The sequence below is a fragment of the Hippichthys cyanospilos genome, chromosome 15 (genome assembly GCF_059441005.1).
Source record: "Hippichthys cyanospilos isolate Australia breed blue-spotted pipefish chromosome 15, RoL_Hcya_1.0, whole genome shotgun sequence".
In the NCBI taxonomy this organism is placed as follows: domain Eukaryota; kingdom Metazoa; phylum Chordata; class Actinopteri; order Syngnathiformes; family Syngnathidae; genus Hippichthys; species Hippichthys cyanospilos.
This window is the reverse complement of record NC_142383.1, coordinates 9162501-9179868: the sequence shown is the minus strand read 5'-3', so window position 1 is coordinate 9179868 and position 17368 is coordinate 9162501. Positions and strand designations below refer to the sequence as shown.

Genomic DNA, 17368 nt, shown 5'->3' with positions numbered 1-17368 from the left:
ATTGCCTGCCATCAGACGATTTCGCCTCACGATCCCAAGCCCGGAATGGATTAATTTCATATGATGGGGGTTCACTGTAATTGATCATTTCACCTAATTAAATACCAAAAAAATGGGTCACTAGAAGTGATAACCTCAGGTAATCAACTAATACAATTGATTAGTTTAGCACCAACTATTTTTAGACCTCAGCCAATCACTTCAAAAAGCCAATGCAAAAATGTAAGTAAATACCTGGGATTGAAATTCTGGACTTTTCATAAAAAAAAGATGTGTACTTGGGATTGAATGAGTTAATCACAAGATGAAAGAAAAGCTGGGAGAATGAAGAATATTTATTATTGTGACTTTCTCTGGGTTAGACATGCTAAATGGTCCTTGATAAAGCCGCCGTGTGCACTACTAACTTCACATAGCTTGGGGACAATGAAACAACAAAGTGGGCCGGCGGGGCGCAGCGGGGTAGATTGGCTGTCTTGTAATCAGAAGGTCACGAGTCTAGCCGAGCTTCACTGCTCGTTTTCCGTGTCCTTGAGCAACACTGAACCCCAAATCATTTACGACTGCAGTGCACGATAAAGAAAGAACTCGTGTGTGAATGTGTAAATTACTGCAAACAGTTCAAACATGTTATACAGATGAAAGGTGTTAAAGAAATCTATATTTGTAGTGCAGATCACTGGGAAATTACTTCATGCCACATATAACTAGTACCAGTACTAGTATAGAACCAGTAAAAGTTTGAAAAAGGGCAAGCACTTGAAAAGCGATTAGCTGAACAGTCTGTCTGTTAGTTGCATTCCAGAGCAATCATACAAGCAGGTGGAGTTTAAGTACCTACCGAGCATGGCCCAGCCAAGCCTGACGCCACCAGTTTCTCAAATATCTTTGATGTAATCATTTCCTCGTTAGTGAAATCTTGTCTGATTCTGAAAAAATTGCTTCCAGAGCATATTAATTTCATTGATGGGTTGAGGTTATTTACAAATTTGAGCTTGTATTTCACTGTATAAATCCACAAGATGATACATTTCTGTTTGGCAATAGTTACGGTATGTAAACAATTTGGCGGTGTCTAAAATCAAGGTCTGTATAGGTTAAAACATTCCACATTTAAGAGGTCTAAAGATTTTTTAGGACCATAATGACTACAATTTCAGACCCACTTCACATTGATACTGGCAAAAGAAGTACAATAGACAAGCCTGATGGCCCGCCAGGCTAAACACTTAGCAAATTTTCCCATCCAACATATTTTGCTCATTTGAAAGAAGGCAATTTTTTTTACTGTTTACCAATTTGCTTGCTTCCTGTTTTTAGCTCCATTCATGACCAGAGAACTAAAGTGTTCTGTTGCAAGGAGAAACCTATTGCTGAAAATTAGCTGTTTCGGTCTGATACAAGGTGGACACTTTGTGTAAATGCTCTTTCAAATTTGGCAAATGCCCTTGTTTCTCACTTGTGTATGCTGATTTGGCATTTTTCTCATAGTGTATCAAAATCAATAATAGTTTGAATCGTTGCAGGATGGATATTGAGTTTTTCTAATTACACTGCTGTATTTATTGCTGCAACTCCAGTAAGTATATTTCCTTAACCTTAAACTAGTTGAAGAACATTTGAAAAGCCACCTTTGGTTGTACATTTTGGGCCATCATAGGCAAAAAATTAAAAACCAATGATATTGAGTTTCAATGTCTGAAGTCATATGGAGTGAAATAGAATTGGAAAAGGGTTTCACCTTAAGGGTTGAATAGAATATGATAGAATAGGAAAATAGAATACGCAGAGAAGGTTACAGGGATCTCCAGATTGTCTGAGGTTCTAGAGGGATATTTGCGAGCTTAAACGGTCATAACATTTGCTATGGATGTGTAGAATAATGATAATCACGCATATGCTGTGACAGCATGGAGACGGTCTTGTTAGAGAAGAGCATCAGAGAAAAACAAGAGAGGACAGGGTGCACATGGGAATGTCAGCTGACGTTGGAGGTGGGAATGTTTGGGCTCTAGGCTTAGCAGAAAGGCAATTGTATGAGAGCAGCAAAGTGCTTCAAGGCTCAGGGGAAAACCCCCTCTACTAAGCCAAGGAAAAACACATGCACTCAGTAAGAAAAATACACTCTCGGATAAATAAAGACACCGGATGAACAAAAGGAGGCAAGTTAAGCAAAGTTTTTCGTGCTCACCTTGACAGGATCCAAGGATTTCTTCAAACCCTGGCTGGCACACGCACTTCCCGATGGGAACCAGCCATTCTCCCTCAGTGCTGCAATGCATCCTGGGAGGCTCATATAAAGGCAGAGAGTTGTTGATGCAGCGACCCACCACCTCCACCAGCTGCGAAGCCTCTGATCCCGGGATGGTGTCGGAGAACTCGGCCAGGCTTTTCACGAGAAACGGGCAACGTTTGTAGAAAACCCGCACCGAAACCAGAGCGATGCAGGCCCCCAAATCTTGAAAGGCCAAGAAGAAGCCCTTGCGAGTTAAAGGGCCCAAATCACGGACTTCCGTGTTGAGCTTCATAACACGATCCCCGAGGTCAAGCTCAGTGAAGCTCTCGTCAGCTGCTATGGTGTCAATTTTGATGTACTGGCTCTCCTTCAACGCCCGGTCTTCCTCCTCTGTGATCCCCTCGCCATCCCCCATTTCTCCATCCTCCAGTTCACTCCCATCCGTTTCATAGTAATACATGTTAAACGTCTCCTTGCAGGTTCCAACGCCACCGGGAAGGCTGTTGCAGTCTCTCAGAGTGAACTTGAGCTCGATGTAAACCCGCTGGGCTCCCTCGGTTAGTATCCAGTTGGTGTGAAGCCAGTTGTTCTGGTTCTGCTCCATGACCCGACACACTTGATAGGTGTGGATGGGGGCATAGTCTTCATCTACTTCCCCGATTTCCTCCCACTGGTGCAGGGAAAGAAGATACACATAAAAATGTCAGACTCCACAGACACAGTTTCTGCTATTTGTCTAAAACTCATTACGAAAATGAAAAAAAAAAAAAAAAAGAGTATTTCCTAGAATTTCTTAACCCACTGGTTTCAAAATTAGGCGGCAAAAAGCCTAGCTGGAATCCAGCATTATGACGAGGGGGCTTGTGAGGACCATGAAACCACCATGTATCATTTTACAAATTACACTGGCTTGATAAACTCGCCAGTGTAATATTTCAACTGTAAAAGTGAACACTGCAGTGAATATTGGAGTTATGTTTGTTGCTCATGTTGACAGTCCACTTATTTTGGCCCTTTAAAACAGGAGTGTCAAAGTCATTTTTGTTAAAGACCACATCGTAGGTAAGGTTTCCCTTAGAGAGCAATATGACAGTACAACTATCCAAGTGTGATCTCACATTATTACATACGGAGTGCAAAGTTATTGTTAACTAGTTTTGATATCAAACAAAAGTTGATTCAAATATGTTTGTGTTACTTTAAAAATGGATTTGGCAAGAAAATGCTAGTAACATCAATATCTCAACGGCTCACCCTTGCAAGGGTTAGAGCTTTTTTCAGCTGTTTTCGGGCAGTAGGCACAGCACGAAGCAAACATGCAAACACAGGAAAGCCAGAAGCGGCCCTCTAACCCCCAAACTGTGAGGCAGAGGTGCTAACCAATCTGCTACCGTGCCATATCCCAATATCATTATTTATTACACATATTTGTACTGTTTTTACACATATTCGTAGAGTACAGATGCCACATCTCAAAAAAGCAGTACAGTTTGCTTCACTACTGTGTTGAATGCCTATTTATTTATTTGTAGATTTATTTTTGTTTATTTGTTAAAGTCTTAAAAAAAGTAAATGTAAACAAAAATGAACAAATATGAGAACAGTACTGTCCCAATTTTCAGCATTTCTCTGGTGTACTTGTTACTTTTCTCTGGTGTACTTGTTAGTAAGACATGCTGCTGTTGATTGGACACAGAGGATTGTCTTGGAACATGGTGAACATGGTGAAAAACAATAAATATGTCACATTTATCTTGTCTGCCTAATTCAAAGTCAAGTAACAATTTATGGAGCTGTTGCAGCGATCGTCATCCCACCTTCGCACACCACAATGAAAACAAAATGTCACAAACTGAATGTCACAAAACCCGTAAAATCAACCATGTCAATGTTTTTTTCTTAGTTTGGCCCTGTGAATAATTTGGAAGTCCTCATTTAAATATTATTATAATCCATAATAAACAATTTATTAATTGAGGTCCAAAATATGTGCATGTGACCGGTCTACAAACCTGGTTCAACTGCTTCCATATGTTTCTTGTGTCTCTCATTCTACATTATCAATCAAGCATCTTCAAAAATTACTGCCAAGAACTTTATTGATTTCGAATCGTATCCAATCTAAGAAGTATGAGATAGCAGAGCTCTTCAGATTACAGTTCATCACAAATCAGCATCACGGAGGCTCCGTAGCCCTAATTGACTAGTTTGGAAACCATTCAAGCGTTCATCTGTGCATTTCGGTAGTTAAATGATTTTACATTATACACAGGTGAAGAGAGTAAGAACCATGAAAATCTAGTCAAAATGAGGCAAAGCAAAGCCCCGTGCGAGGCTTAACATGGAAGGAGGAAAGTGTATAAAGAGCTGTGAGTGGCTCAATATGGATAGCAAACTAATCCTCATCCCTTCCACATCATTTCCCCGCCGTCCAAAAGAGTAAAGGGAGTTGAGAGTACATGTATTTCCCATAAACGAGAGGGGTGGGGGGTGGGGTTCTTGTCAGCAAAAAAGGAATTAGCCAGTACTTGCAGATGTGAGTCTTGTACAGCGGTACCTGTGGAAGAGTTCCAGTCTCGCCATCCCTGAGAGTTTGAATGCAAATGATTCCCAGTGAGTATGTGTCAGACAGTGGCATTAATTCTTTCTGTAACTCTCCTGGTATGTGGCTATTATCTGCATCGCTAGTGCTCTCCCATGGCTAATACAGGCGCTTTATCATGTCAGTGTAATATGGCCAGAGGGACTAGACTATGATCTGGTGTTATAGCTTAATAGCCCATATTAATCATCCTTTCTGCGGCTGCTGTACACAACCTTGTGCTTTTGTCTCCCTCAACCCACCACCCTCCCCCCACCCATCCCTGCATCACTCTTCTTCCACCTGATTACCTTTCATTCCCCCCCCTTCTTTGCGCCTTTTGTTTAGGTCGTAATGATCTACTTTGTGGAGGCTTTTAGGCATTGTTGGATTTTCTTGCTTTAATGTTGATGGTAAGAATTGAGTTTAAAGGGAATGCAAGGCTATTATTAAACGGGGGAATTCTGCATACCTCACTTGACGCATTTGTGCCACAGAGTGCACTTGAAATTCACACACAAACGTGTATGTGTTGACTGCATGTGGGTTCCCGCTATGGTTATATCTTAGACTGGAGCGCGGTCGGGCCCGGTGCAGACATTAAGCTTCTTACTGGTTAGATCACACAGATCCTGCAGCCTTCACTGAGCTTCACACAGCTTAACACACACACACACGCACACAAACACACACAATCTTACATACGGTAACCCCTACAACTCTACAGCTACGCAATATTCTTGTATTACTAATGCGATGGGAGTAAAATCAAATTAGATGACACAAGTTAAAAAGTCATCGAAGACCAATTTATCTCGACAACATTACAAAAACAAACAAGGAGAGTCAGTGCTGTCATTAAAGCTTTATTAAGAAAACAATTAGTGAATTAGCGCTAGGCAACGAGGCAGGACTGATGTATATATGCACAAGGGGAGTCTTAATAAATAAGACATTGTTTCATCAGTGATAAAATAAAACAACTACAATTAAATATAATCTGAATGAATATATCATCAGGTACACTTTTATAATGTGACAAGAGCCCGTTTTGAATAACGCAGAGAGGTATGAATTTATCAATATGTTAATTAATGTGGTTGTAGAGTCAATCTGATACAAATTTCAAGTTTCATAGTTTGTAGTCATGTAACTAATAGGAAATTCAATTTAAAGGGGACGTCAAACCAAAAAAAATACCTTACAACAAGATGCTCCCTGTGCCCACACTAAACTAAATACAACAATCTGATTGATACTGCATTTTGGGAAATTAAAATAAACAACACTATTATAAACATGGCATTATGATTAATACTGTGTTTGCACAATACAAACGATAATAAATCCACCTGTTTTATTCACATCGAAGGAAGGAAATTTTGCTACTTGCTTTCCACTGAAAATCACATCATCACAGTGACTGAGGGCTCAAGTAAGAATTAATCATGTCTCACCTGTTTTGGGCTGATTTACTGATTTTGGCCTTATGACATTTGCAAACTTGGGCTGTGATTGGTCAATAAAATGAACCCTGGGCAACTGTGATGTTATTTTGAATTAGGTAGTTGGAGAGAAGTCCACATTCAATTTTGTAGCCGATTGATCACTAGTTTTCAAAATGATTAGTGACGTTTGTAATGGCTTTGAGGGGGCATTGCCGAAGTTATTAGTTATTTACTGATTCGCCCAAAACAAAGTGATATTACTCAAAATTCAAGCAAATATCACATTCCTGAGTGAAAAATATAGGGGGATTAAGTTTATTAGTGAACAATAGGCAATCATGGCTTAAAGAAGCAAAGTCCACTCATTTTTATTTTGCCTGTTGCTATCAAGTGAAAATTATATCACAGTTGTTCAGGGCTCAGGTAACCATTAATCGCGGCTGGTTTTAGAATTTGCCCATGTGACATCTACAAACTGAGCTGTAATTGGTCAACTGATTGGTTAACTGAGCCCTAGTGATGTCATCTTCAGTCAACAGCTAGTGACAAAATGGCCACCCCTGTAGATGGATAAACACAGGTAGATCTTTCCTCTCAATTCATATTTGGCGAACACAACATTAATCAGAATGCAGTCTTCAGAGTATTGGGGCTGCAGGAACATGTTATTGAAAAGAAAATGTGTGTTTGAGTTGACTTTATCTTAAAAAATAAATAAATAAACACAATCTCAATTTACCAACATTCCCTTTGATGCAATTCCATTAACCCCCTCAAGACACTGAAACACGATTTATCTTCTTTTCCAGAAATGCTGCAAAATAATCCACATATACTGCAGCATCACTCTGAAGTTGTGGGAAAATAATGACAAGGTTTGATCACTGGAGGTTCATCCGTTCAGCCTCTATTTCACCTCTACATCCTGCCCCACTTGCCGTCCTTATCACTTGCATGCAAACACTCGACAGTCCCTGTAGGCATCCCTCTAGCTCCTCATTAGTGTGTGTGTTTGTTTTGCTGACTATTATGTGCATGCGTGTTTGTGTCTGTGTTTGTCACATCAGTCAGCGGACCCCCCGCGGCTGTGCTGAGTGCCCTCCTGGCACCGTGAAGCCGTCTCCAACTTATTATTACCGCCTATTACAGCTGACCGCCATGACACTGTAATAGAACAGCCCTCCCCGCTCTTTATCCATGAAAGAAACACCGCTGCGACCACCACAGGCAACACCCTCATAGTATTTTTTCAGACTTCTGCTAACTCTGCGCTGTCCATCACTATAATCATTTGACTGCTATGTGTCCCCTCTTATTGCTTTGATCGCCCGGTCTAAATGCTGTTGGACCACAGGCTCGGTTGTCTTCTTTCCAATTTAGGCAAGTTTCTTTTCATTCAGATATCAGTAATTGCATCTCAATTTGCCATTTCTTACAAACATATTTCTTTCTTTAAAGAAAGGGCACCGAAAATGTTATCGGCTGGTATATGAAATTATTATGAAGAAAAATCTACAATGATTGATAGTAAGTGAGCCTCATACATTTTTTAACCATACACCTTTGTCCTATTGTTGTCGTTTTTCAACACATTTCAGCTTTACATTCTGGCTCCTTGGATGCCATTGAGCATTGATGCCTAACCATCGGCCATTTTTGTGAATGTGTATGTGTGTGTTCAGCACTTTTGTCACTTGTCTGCCCTTATCTTGGGCTTCTCATGCTGAATCAGCAAGACAGGAGATGGTAATGCATGAATTTTTGTCCAGGCGAGTAAACCAGTTTTTCCTCCAATGTGCTCACACAGAGAACTCGTACCGGAGATTTTTTTTAACACGGAGAAAAGGCAGCAGGTAAACAGTGGTTCAATCTTCAACTTGTGCTGAGGAGTGATCAGGAGCAACCTTACATACAAATGGTATGATTCAAGACCTTAGAAAAGTGGAAAAATGCCAAATGTTATCTTTGTCTGAGATGAAATTCTACCCCTTATGATTTAATATAAACCGGCATGAGTGGTAATGACTTCTAAACAGAAAGTGGTCAAAGTCTGTTCGTTGTATTGCTACAAGGGCAGCTTTTTTGATGGTCTGCTGAAAAGTTACTATTTCGGAGGTGCAAACTTTTAGCCCAGTGCTCCAGTGATGTTTATCACCTGCATCTTCAATTGCTTAAATGTGTTTAAAGGATGCAGCCTGTTTTTGTCTATTGTTGTGTCCATTTTGTTTCAGAAAGACAGCAAAGATAATAGCATTCTGTACAAACATATGACATGTCATTGGAAAGGCCAGGATGTCCTCTACTGAGCACGCTAGGACAGGGGTGGGGGTAGCTCTAACGAGTCAAAAGTTATAGACCAAAAACAATGTATACATTTTATTTACTGTATATCCAAAACGAATCTTTTGCAATACATTGATGTTTTACATCAAATCTTCAGTCAGTTTGATTTTAAAATAATATATCCACGAGGAAGAGACAAAAAAACTGTTCCTATTCCATGTATGCACCAAACCCATCCGATTTGGAAGTATGAAAGGAGTGAGTATCCACTGTACTCTGGTTTAAGAGTTGTTTGCTTGCTGGCAATCTCACGCCAGCTGGCAGCTGGCAATCAGTTGTCACGTGTGTTTTGAGCTTCCATTTTTAAAGCCCAAATGTTTTCATCAGTCAGCCTTTGTCAACACTCTTGATTAGTTCAGTAGATACGGTCCAGACAACAGATCAAAATGGGCCTGGGATTGGTTTGAATAATAGCGCATTAAAGAGACAGATGACATGAATAGAGCAGATAGAAAAATAATCCGTATTGTGACAACCATCACTTTTATAGTGCACTTTTTTTTCACTTGAAGATGCAGTAGATAAAAGCCTCAACAAAATGGCATGTGAGCAGCGGCTCAGCTAATCTGCCATCACTCTCTGACACAATACGGGAGATGAAATGGAAGAGGGATGGTCCCAATGGAAGAAAGAACAAAGTTAAGTGTTCCTGCCAGGACTTGCTTTGCAGCCTGGCCATAACGTGAAAATATTTCAGGGTTGACTTCCATCCAAAACCCTCAAATATCGACTTTGTATTCATTTTGTCTTCCCTTCACAAAGCTAACAGGCAGTCTGTTATTAAACACATGAAAAGCTTCACGTTAAAGTAAAGGAAAATTACACAATTCTGAACATTTTTGAAAGCATATGATGCATTGAGAGTATATTAGTCCCTGTTCAATTTGAGGGGATACATTGCACATCAGGGCCCAACCGATTTTTCAGGACAATGCGGATTTATGACAGAAAACAAGTACAGATTCTGATTTATCAGCCTATTTGTTTAAAAGTTATAATGAATAAAATAGTATTAGTTTTCCCCCAATGCATTTCACTCGGTGTCACAAGCAAATTTTCTCACAGCTCAGCCTGGTACCTATTACCTACGACAGTGTTTCTCAATTATATTTTGCCAAGCCCCTCCAAGGAAAGAAATGTTTTCACACCCCCCACACCCACACTCGAAGAACTGACTATAAATATGATTTTTATCTATAAAAATGTTATCAGTATACCTAAACCTGCATCATTTTTAACATTAACAAAAGAAAAAAACAATGTAAATTAACTTTCAACAACTTAATTATTTTTACAGTGTTTATACGGGTTACAGCCAAGTTTAAAATTGAAAAAGATAACCAGGTGCATCAAAGTGTCTGAAATTTAAAAAATAATGATGGAAATCCTTATTTTATTGCAATTACACATCACGTGACCAAAACAAAGCCTTTTGCCTGGGGTCATCGGCACCCCTCCTTGCATCTCCTCGCGACCCCCCCCCCCCGCCCCACAATCTGAAAAACACTGCCTGGACAACAGGCAAATAATTTCGTCAAATATGAATTACTGTTTATTTTTAAGAAACCTTTCTCTTAAGCAATCTTTTTCGATTGCTCCTTTAAAAAAAGTGTCATACACAGGTGACTTTGGATTGCAAATATACATAAAAAAAAATATGTTGGGAGAGACTAGGCTTGTCCTTAAATGCACCTTCCATGCGCTTTTTGTTCAAAGAGACCGAAGCAGTTGGTGTGGAGCACAGAGAGGAGAATAGGAAGAATGGCGAGATAAAAAGACAAGCAGATGGCAACAAGGACATGAGGAGAAACGGGAAGCAAACAGGATACGTCGAAGACGCCAATGTAAAAGATAGCAGTGTGGATGGAGGAGGAGGAGAATGAAACAAACCATCTGGAATATGAGCCCAAAAACGTCCCCTCCTTAACATCTTATTTAGCAGTAGAAGACTGCTGCTGCCAAGTCGGCGTGTGTGTGTGCGTGTGTGTTTGTGCGCGTGTAGGGGGGCTTGCACGTGTCTGAGCTAATAGAGGGTGCTCCAGATTGGGCTCCATTGTAAACAGCTTCCACAATAAGAATTCTAATAGCGAACAACAGTAAATCCTGTGCTACCCGCAAATCATTTAAACACGAGACAATGTGTTAAATGGAAAACAAATAGAAGCTTGCACGGAATGGAAAAAAAAAAAAAAGTTAATATGTGAAAATATGCAGTCTTTAATTTTCCACCATTTCCAATGAATGTGGTTCTATTTGCACTTGGATTAAACCATGAAGCATAATCACACTTGATTTATATGATTGTGGATGTGTTTGCATTTTCAACACATCACCCCATTTTGCAACAAAACAGCCTTAAAGGAGCACCGGTTAGAATTAAAAACAAAAACAAAAAAAGCATCAGAAGTAGCTGTTGTCAGCATGACAGGTATACCTTAACTTTTACTACCAGGAGACTTCACCGTATATGATAATAATCAATGTGGATTGAATGGAGCTTCATGATATTGGATATGATGTTTTTCCCAGGAAGGACAACACATTTGACCGCAAGACTGCTACAAAATCAAATGTCTAAAATTTATGTTTGTATCTGCATCAATGTGTTTCTTATACATTCAAATTAGCTTCATTAAAGATTTAGCTGATATAAGTAGGGGTGTCACTAAGGAAACTTCTTAAAATCAACTACCCCATTGATTATTCCATTAAATAAACCCCCTTTTTTATAGATCTACTTTTTGAAACTTCTTCATACATTATAAATATAATTATTATTTTTTTTTAATGACTATTTTACAATTTCCCTTAACTTTTCTTTGATTAGCTCTTCTACTGGGAATACAGGAGACATAAAAATCCAATTCTTGGCCAAAGAATTAAATATTGCCATGATGACTTTCAGTGGTTTATTCATGAATTCAATCAACCCCAATTAACTAGGAGTTCTTGGAGACTTGTATGACCTTTAACAATCTTAAAAATCAATCTCACTTTTTCATTTTAAAGTGTCACATATGTTGAAAAAAAAAGAATGAATTTCACACACACTCACCCCATTTTTCGGGTATGCCACCCATCCAAGGTCTCCCATCACAGAGCGAGAATCCAAAAGATTAACTGTAAAATGAAAATAGCAATGAGTCGATATAAAAGACATCATGAAAGGTATCAAATATAGGTGATCTAACTACACTATGTCTCAAACTGTGGCAGTGGTTTTGTGTGACAGTCACTTGGACGTCACACACGACGTCACACAGAAAAGTGCGGTGCTTAACACATTTATGAGACCGCCTGTCATAAAACTGACAAGAGAGTACTTTTATGTGGACTATTCAATTTCAGTGAGCTTACCATTTCATACTGCACTCACATGTTCATACCCAAAATTGCTTTGGCTTCATTGCCTGTTTTATGATGGCAATCACAATACGACACTGGAACAGTTTGATTACTTTTAGATAATGTCCCACTTCTTTTTTGGAAGCTTAAACACCACATGTTTTCAATAACCTAACCACTTTCAAAGTTATGGCAAAATAAATGTTTATTTTTGTGGCAACATATGTCACTTTTACTGCAGTGTCTTCAAGGTATACGTGGAGAGTGAGAAACGAAAACCCTTTATTTCTTGCTCATACATTTTAAACATTGCGTTGTTATTGTCAGCAGCACAACTACTGCTAAAAAAAAGTCAAGGTTTGGCCTGTTGAATGATTTCCTATTCATCGACATAAGGAATGCAGAACAGTGAGAAATAAATAAACGGCACAAAGGTCATTTTCACATTGCATACCACATCAATAACACTGATGAACAGAACTGAAAACATAGGTTGAGCTGACATCACGCACCATAAACCCAGTTTGGGTCATGTGGGCAGGGTTCACTTTGTTTTATCTCATCAGTGATAATGTTGAACTTGCTCAGTGGCACACACTGTGCACTCAAACAATAAAAGTGAAAGTCCAACATGAAGGAGCCTCTTTTTTTCTGTTCACGTTTGCCAATGAGTTGACATGCAGGAACATTATCATTTAATTGTTTGGTGGTGTTGCTACTTTTGCTTTATTCACAGCATAAAAACAACCTCTCTCATGTATTTTGAAAAAGTCATGCAAGTTAATTCATTCTCACAGGTAATCAGCAAAAAGAAAAATGTCACAACACAGGATGAGCATTGGACTAAATTTGGTGGAAAAAAATATGTCCTGAAGGTTATGGATGCCTGTTTTTCATGATAGTATTGGACTAAGCAGAATAATGGCGCCTAGAGCACTGGTTCTCAAATGGGTTACATATACCCATGGGTGTCCATGCGAATTTTACATGATTTTTGCATGTATCAGGAAATCACATTTACTGCTTATTAATGCCGTGAGAGGAACTGAAGATGTTCTTTTCAAATTCAAATCAAATAAATGAGAAATACCTGAAGCAACATAATGCTAACTTATATCATAGCGACTCCTTTGCGAAATTTGATATGCCTTTACTTTGTTGTTTCATACAAATGCACATTTTTGTAGTTTCTAGTCAGACAAGCCAGAAATAACATTGAACCAAATATGCCAAGAAATACCATTACAAATGTGGTTGCAAAGTTTTATAAATCAGACCCATATGGTATAGCATTCCATTGTAGGTCTTTTTTTTTTTTTTTTTTACATCTAAAAACTCCTTTGTTGGAGGTACTTGACTGATTTTTTTTTTTTTTTTTTCATTTACAGAGGGTCATCAAAAAAGTCTGTCAACCACTGAACCGGTGTATGACTATAGGTGAACTCAACAGAGCTGACATCATTGTAGGGCTTTTTAAAATAGCACAGTAGTTTAGACTTATTCAACAGTGCCTCTGCTGGTTAAAACCAAGCAGTGCAACCCATCTTTCATCAACGTTTTCATGAAGGGCTGGAGTTTTATGACTTAGACTGGCCTACTTTAGTTCACATTAACAAACAGCATGTTTTATGAATATTTATGACTGACTGAGTATTAGTGCATCAATGACAGATGCAACTATTGTTTTTGGTATTCGTATGGCCTACTTTTTTTTTGTTGTGAAAAACACTTATGGAGAAAAAAAAAAAAACAAACACCACACTTAATTAAGAATGGCCGATTTTTATTTCTATTTTATTTTGTTTTTTATATTTTTTGTTTGATATGATCAACATTTTTTTAAGTTCAAACTGCTCAGCAGCATACCGCGTTCCTCTCTAAAAAATTAGATCTGAGATAAATCTCTGGACATCCATAAATTTAAGTCTGAGAGACAAATTTGCTATCATTTTGCTAAACATTTTTGAGTGTGCATTTTTTGTTAAAAAGTGATCAGCTGTGTCTGGCTGTAAACACAGAAGTGAGTACAATGATTTATGTCTATCATATGGAGCACTCGTGCTGCTAGCTGGCGGCTAGTTTACGCTAGGCACAGCTATAACAGAGCCGGAACCATTGGAAAACACTGGCAAGAGGTGTCATATATTCTTGCCCATGTCGGCGTGATTAATTCATTTGTTCGTGCCTTGAATTGATAATTGAGAGTTACTTCAAAGCATTGTGTTGTTTGAATCAGGAGTGATAATGTAGTCAAAAGACTAGTCAAGTTGTTATTTTTTCAAAATAAAAACACACCAAGGCATGTCCATATACTGCGTCATAAACAAAGATTTATTTTTAATTTGGTGTTCCCAGAGTGTTCACACTATTTGCTATGATTGACTTGACATTTTTTCTGACATCAATCCTAATAAGCGACTTTTCTTTGAATCAAGGTTTTCAAATTACTTGATGACTCATCTCAGCCTTTGTATCAATATAAATCAGCTCCCCTAACCCTAACCCCCAATATTAATATTTATAATGTAAAAAATATGTATTTTATCAAAAGTTTATATCAACTGAATTCCTATGCCGGATAAAATAGTGCCACCTAGCTGCCCGATGGGAATATTCGCGTCACACCAGAAGGTCCAGATGAAAATTGGGTAAAAGGCGTGGCACACTCTTGACCAATCACAGGGACAAACGGGCATTTTAATTTTAAATTCACACCAACAAAAACATCTGAGACATTTGTGGGAATGCTGAAGGAAGCCAGAGTGCTGTCCCAAATAACAGAACAATTCAGTTCCCACGAAAAGCGAAAAAAAAAAAAAAAACAGCATGTTAAACATGAAATAAAAAAAAGATCCTGGAAAGAGATAATCAAAATCCATGAAAAGGGATTCTGCATGGGGGAAGAGACTCACTCTTCAACCCTTCCCTTACACACTCTGCTAGTCTTAAAGTCTGTACTGCTCTGCTGAGAATAATAAAAGATGTCCTTTGGCGGCGATTAGACAACTAATTAGGCCATAAAGAAGAGATAAGTGATGCCGAACTAGATCATATGGGATACGTGTCTGCTTTCACTCTACCTTCAACCCTCTAACTCATGACAATGATCTACTTGAGGTACTAAGAAATTGTCACTTTTTAGTGAAGGAGAGTCCCGAAAGTGAGATGATTTAAAAGATATTTCGCATATTCCGAGGGGAGCAGAGATTTTTGTCTGTCTCAGAGATTTTTTTTCGTTCCGTTGAAATTCTACTTGGCTGTTGTAAAATGGCAAATGTAGTACTGACATTGCTACTATCAACATGGTCTTGTTGTCGCTGTTCTCTCTAAATCTGGCTTCATTCATGGCCCCCATTAGCTTGGATCACTCTGGTATGAGCTTAATAGCTTCCCGTCTCTCACGCGTTTCACACACAGCCACTTTACTCAACCCATTTCATGTAATTTAGCCAAATCTGGCAAATCCACTCTCTTCATATCAACACCATTAAGTATGATGGGTTTTGCCCTCACTGATGTGTACCCTCGCTTACCCGATACCATCCTCATTAGTCAGATATTATTATTATTAATAATAGTGATCATGTCAAAAACAGATGTGTGAGCGCCTTGCAGTACATTTGACGTTTAATGAAAGCAATCAATTAAAATGAGCACGGACTCGCTCCAAAAGAGGGAGTCAATCAACTATTTAACTATTTCCCCTCAAAAGTGTCTCATCACTGATGTTACTAATCTCAATAAGAAGTTCCCTCACTCCTAGACCACGTATTTAAATATTAAAGGCGCCATTAAGGTTGTTGGTATTCACAGTTTGTTCCTCCAATTAATTAATCACCAGCCTCACAAACAAGAGAAAGAAAATTGCATTTGTCTACAGCCATTAGATTGATGGAAATAACAAATTATACTGCAGAGCATGACTGGATGTAAAAAAAAAAGTTGTATGAAACTAAGACAAACAATATTTTATGCAGGGATTGTCATCATTTCGATATTACAAGATAGGAGATGCATGGTAAAATGACAAATATTTGTCATAAATAGTGAAATAAAACATGCAAGTAAATATAATATTCAATTATTATGTGAATTATTTGAATTGTATTTCATTCGACGTATCAGTCAAAAACTTGAATACATCTCTAAATTCGAATAGTCTCCATCACCTTATGAGGTCAAAAAATTCAAGAACAGCTGTGCCTACTTTGAATAAATTAAAAACACATTGTCTTGATTTTTTTTGTTTACTAAATAATTCCATCAGTATCTCTTTATAAAGCCAATGACTTAAGTATCAATTCCCAATTTGTGTTATTAAATAATGAGCCAACTGTGAATTAGCACTATAATTATTCAAGTACAACACTTTATTGACTGATGATTTTGTCCGCTGTCCATAATCAATAGACACATATTTTTCCTTTTACAAGCAATGCCCATATGAGCACTTAAATGCAGAAGGGACCAGTTGCCACACTTATGCAAAATAGCTTGCGGATCGCTTCAACGACAGAAAGTGGAATCTGACACTAGCATGCACATTAGCATTAGCATTTAGCATTCAGCGCAGGTAAAATCCTAAAAAGATTCAAAATGGGCCAGTGTCGCCATCTGGGCCATTGCCAGACATTCTACTTTGGTATTGTATTATAAACAATCAGTGTTTTATTTCTTTTTTACAGTTACTTTATTTATAGAGCAGCAGTTAGCACACAAAACTTTCATATTTGACGTGACAACATATTTTCAACTTCTTCTGTCATGTATGTCTTTACCTGGAAGCCACAAAGTGTCTCAAATGAGAAACTACATCATCATTTTATTTTGTTTAATTTCCTTTGCACTTCACTATAGTCCTTGAAAAGAACTCTTACAACCACATATTTGGATCGGGGTATTTTCCTTTCACTGGAAATGTGTGTTTCATCGTATTTATTTATTTTTTTTCCATTTATTTAACTTTAGTTCATCTTATGTGTTCTATACTTAATAGATCTTTGATGAATACATGGGAGAAAAAAGCTGATAAAAATTCCATTATTTTCATGCACTTTCAAGAAAAATATTACATCAGGATACCTGCATAGAAAAAAAAATTACTTAAGTGACACACATTTCTTTAAGTTATCTACCCTTGTTTTGCCAGTCCGACCCACTTGTAAATAGATTTTCCTTCATGTGGCCCCTGAGCCAAAATGAGTTTCACACCCCTGTTTTAGGGCATCTGTCATCGTCCCCGAGGCCCACCATCACTTCTCTCATCAATTGTAAACGACTGAGCTCCTCAGATCAAAATGAGAAAAAAAAAAAAAAAACGCACACTCACAGACACACACAATTACTGCTCTCAATTCAGAACACTTTCACAGTCCCATCCAATCCCCCTTAGACTCAACTGTTGGCTGTTTTGAT

The 17368-nt window shown here is 38.2% G+C and overlaps 1 protein-coding gene across 1 annotated transcript in view; it reads right to left on the bottom strand.

Moving 5' to 3' along the window:
- Positions 1-17368, bottom strand: part of unm_sa34860 (un-named sa34860) — a 67796-nt gene that overhangs the window by 49521 nt on the left and 907 nt on the right. The window contains exons 2-3 of the mRNA XM_088434172.1: positions 11664-11728; positions 2192-2906 (exon numbers count right to left, since the gene is read on the bottom strand). Of these exons, the coding sequence (XP_088290298.1) occupies positions 2192-2906; positions 11664-11728 (780 nt within the window). The remainder of the gene's footprint in view (positions 1-2191; positions 2907-11663; positions 11729-17368) is intronic.